Consider the following 3,648-nt stretch of genomic DNA (forward strand, 5'->3'; position numbering starts at 1 on the left):
TGTAATTCCAATGACTATTTTATATACTTTTAACTAAATCTTTTGAAAAGTTATAACCAAATTTATAAAAGGGTTAAATGATTTTTAAACAAAAACATTTATTAACTTAGATGGTAAGAAAAATAGTTTTTATTTTTTAAATGTTTAGATTAATTTTTTTAATGAAAAAAATCAATAAGTCAATAAATTATTTATTAAAAAATGTTTGTCTTAAATTATAAACAATTTTAAAAAGTTACAAAAAAACCTTAACTTTCCATTTTTTAAAATTAATAAGAAGTTGTTTTAAAGATTCTTTTTTTAACAATTTCTCTTTGACTTATTAACTTTTAATAAACCAACAATTCAATAAATTATTTTTAAATAAAATCTCAAATACCCTTTAAATTTATATTTTTCATTCTTCATTTTTCATTTTTATATTTCTAAAACAATCATAATCGTGTGTTATTCAACATCACGCTTATTTTAACTTATAATTATATTTTTTATCAATCACTTTGATCTATCTATAAGAAGTTGAGGACACCTGGTCTTTAGCAAGTAGCAACACGAGCACGGAATCAAAAGAACTTCTTTCAACATTTGGTCAGACTTCATCACGTTGAGCAACACAAGCAACTCAGTATTTAACTCGTTTTCATCTTTCACTAATTTAATAACCAAACTACGAATTCCAATAAACATCCAGATTCGGTTTTCCCCGAATAACACCCTCCCCAGTTGAACTGAATCTTTGTTTTCTTCTTTTCCACCTTTCATGGCGGCAGATCTCATTTTCAGGTAATGCTTCACTTGCATTCTCGTTTTCACTTTATCGATTACTGTATGCATTAGCTCATCTTCTTCATTGTTAATCCAAGCTTCGATTGTTTGATTTCAGATTCTTTATTCATCAGTTTCATTGTAATGCTACTTGAGCTTGATTATACAGTGATCCTTCTGTTTTCCAGGTTGCATCTGTGCTGCTGAATCTTCACAAGAACGAAAAGCCTGTACAAATTTCCATCCTCGAGGGCTTGAAATCGAATGAAAACTCGGTTTTGTTGAGATTCTGTTTAATGCCCAATTGATTTCATGTATTCAATTGAATAGGGTGTCAAGAACATAATTAGGTTTCCCTTTAATCATTCTGTTCTTCTCCTCCTGTTCATACAAAATTACAGCTAAAATTAAGCTGTTCTTGTTAATGGGTTTCTGCGCTTACCCTTTATAAGCAACTTACATCAGTTAAAATCGAGCTAATTTTTTCTCAATGACTTCAATCCCTGAAAAGCGCGTGTTCTCGTCGCGTTTGCTTTCATTCTTGATCTTCATTTCAATGTTCTTCATACTCATTTCTTCATCACTCCTCTTTCGAATTGGTGACAATTCCTTAGTACCCAAATCAATTTACAACCTAATTGTTGTTAATAGTGTCGCAAATGAACCCAAATCGATTTCTTGCAAAGAAAAATGCCCCATTAAACCATTTGTCTCTTGTGATCCAAATCAAGCTATTTTAAAAGTGTTTATGTACGATTTACCCCCTGATTTTCACTTTGGGCTATTAGGTTGGACAGGAAAACAAAACCAAATATGGCCAAATGTTGGTAACTTTAGTGAAATCCCTAAATACCCAGGTGGATTAAACTTACAACACAGTATAGAATATTGGCTCACACTTGATCTTTTATCATCAATCACTCAAAATGTTCCTCGATCTTGTTCCTCTATTCTTGTAGATAATTCGAGTCAAGCGGATATCATTTTTGTTCCCTTTTTTTCGTCTTTGAGTTACAATAGGCATTCTAAGATTCAAGGGAGTGAGCAAAGTAGTACTAATGATATCTTGCAAGAGAGGTTGGTGGAATATTTGAAGGGTAGAGATGAATGGAAAAGATTTGGAGGAAAAGATCATTTGATCATGGCTCATCACCCTAATAGTATGTTGATTGCTAGATGGAAATTGGGTTCGGCTATGTTTGTGCTTGCGGATTTCGGTAGATATTCCAATGAGATTGCAAATGTTGATAAAGATGTGATTGCTCCTTATAAACATGTTGTTAGGACTATCGATGCTAAAAAATCGCCTTCTTTTGAAGAACGCCCCACGTTGGTGTACTTCCAAGGAGCAATTTATCGAAAAGATGTGAGTTTTTTTTTTTCTTTCATTTTATTATTTCCTTTGGATTTGAGTTTATGTTGATATGCAAAAATTTGTTGTATTGTGTAATTACTCGTCCCACATGGATAGAAAGTAATAATTATGACCCCTTTGTAAACCTAAAAAATTTCACCATTCCTGATTCCCATTGTAGACTGATTATTGACCGTCTGAGACTGATTTTTTAGTCTTTAATACCTTTTTCCCTGTGCTCCACGGTTAAGCGAACTTAGACGATAGTAGTAGCAGAGACTGATTATTGACCATCTGAGACTGATTTTTCAGTCTTTTATACCTTTTTTCTTGTACTCCACACTTAAGCGGACATAGATGAGAGTAGTACCAAAGACTCATTATTGACCATCTGAGACGTAGTACCAGAGACTGACTATTGACCATGAGACTGATTATTGACCATCTGAGACTGATTTTTCAATCTTTAATACCTTTTTTCTTGTACTCCGCGGTTAAGCGTACTTGGACAAGTACCAGAATGGGTGACCCCCTGGAAAGTCCTCATGTCAGGTTGTCCAAAACGGACAATATTTTGGCACAATCGCTTGGGATGTTGCTAAAAATATTTATACGCGTCTTTATTTTTTCAATAAATTATTATTTTTTCCAAATTTAACGTTTGCTTAAATCCAAAATCTTATGTTTTTCACAGGGTGGAGTGATTCGTCAAGAATTATACTACCTAATGAAAGACGAAAAAGATGTGCATTTCACTTTCGGAAGTGCCATTGGAGGTGGGGTCCGCACGGCATCCACAGGGATGTCATCATCCAAATTCTGCCTCAACATTGCAGGAGACACACCTTCTTCAAATCGCCTTTTTGATGCAATTGTCAGCCATTGTGTTCCTGTTATCATCAGTGATGAAATCGAACTCCCATTTGAAGACGTTCTTGACTACTCCAAATTTTCCATTTTTGTCCCTGCATCAGAAGCGTGCAAAAAAGGGTACCTCTTGAAACTTCTCAGAGGGGTTAAAAAGGAAAAATGGACAGAAATGTGGGAAAATTTGAAGCAAATTGCACCACATTTTGAGTATGAGTATCCTTCGAAACCTGGTGATGCTGTTGACATGATTTGGAAGGCGGTTTCAAGAAAGATGTCGAGTTTACATTATAAAACTCATAGGAAAAGTAGATATAATAGATCGCAAAAATTCTTGAATGCTCATTAAATTACGCTTTTGCCCTTTTGGAAGATGAGTATTTTTATCTCCATACGATAGTAAGTTTTGTTGCACCAAAATGTTGTAATATTGGTGTAGACGATGAGCCGTGTTCAATCCAGTATGTTATCTTGTTACACCAAAAAAAAAAAAAAACATTTTTGAGTTGATTTATTTTTTGTAAGTTATATATTTCAAAAAACATCCCATATTTTATTAGCGTTTTATGATTTTTTTACATGTTTGTTATAGTAACTTATAAGTTATAGAATAAATTACACGAATAGTGCCTATGGTTTAGGGTAATTTACACGTTTGATAC

The 3,648-nt window shown here is 33.3% G+C and overlaps 1 protein-coding gene across 1 annotated transcript; it reads left to right on the forward strand.

Annotated features, from left to right (window-relative positions):
• Positions 1-528: 528 nt before the first annotated feature.
• On the forward strand, positions 529-3,436 carry LOC145043052 (putative arabinosyltransferase ARAD1). The gene is made up of 3 exons (XM_078991589.1): positions 529-783; positions 954-2,131; positions 2,814-3,436. Exons 2-3 carry the CDS (start codon positions 1,256-1,258, stop codon positions 3,333-3,335), a joined length of 1,398 nt encoding a protein of 465 aa, XP_078847715.1. The 5' UTR covers positions 529-783; positions 954-1,255; the 3' UTR covers positions 3,336-3,436.
• The last annotated feature ends 212 nt before the right edge of the window (positions 3,437-3,648 follow it).

Source organism: Lactuca saligna, chromosome 4 (genome assembly GCF_052625555.1).
Source record: "Lactuca saligna cultivar CGN05327 chromosome 4, ASM5262555v1, whole genome shotgun sequence".
NCBI classification, from domain to species: domain Eukaryota; kingdom Viridiplantae; phylum Streptophyta; class Magnoliopsida; order Asterales; family Asteraceae; genus Lactuca; species Lactuca saligna.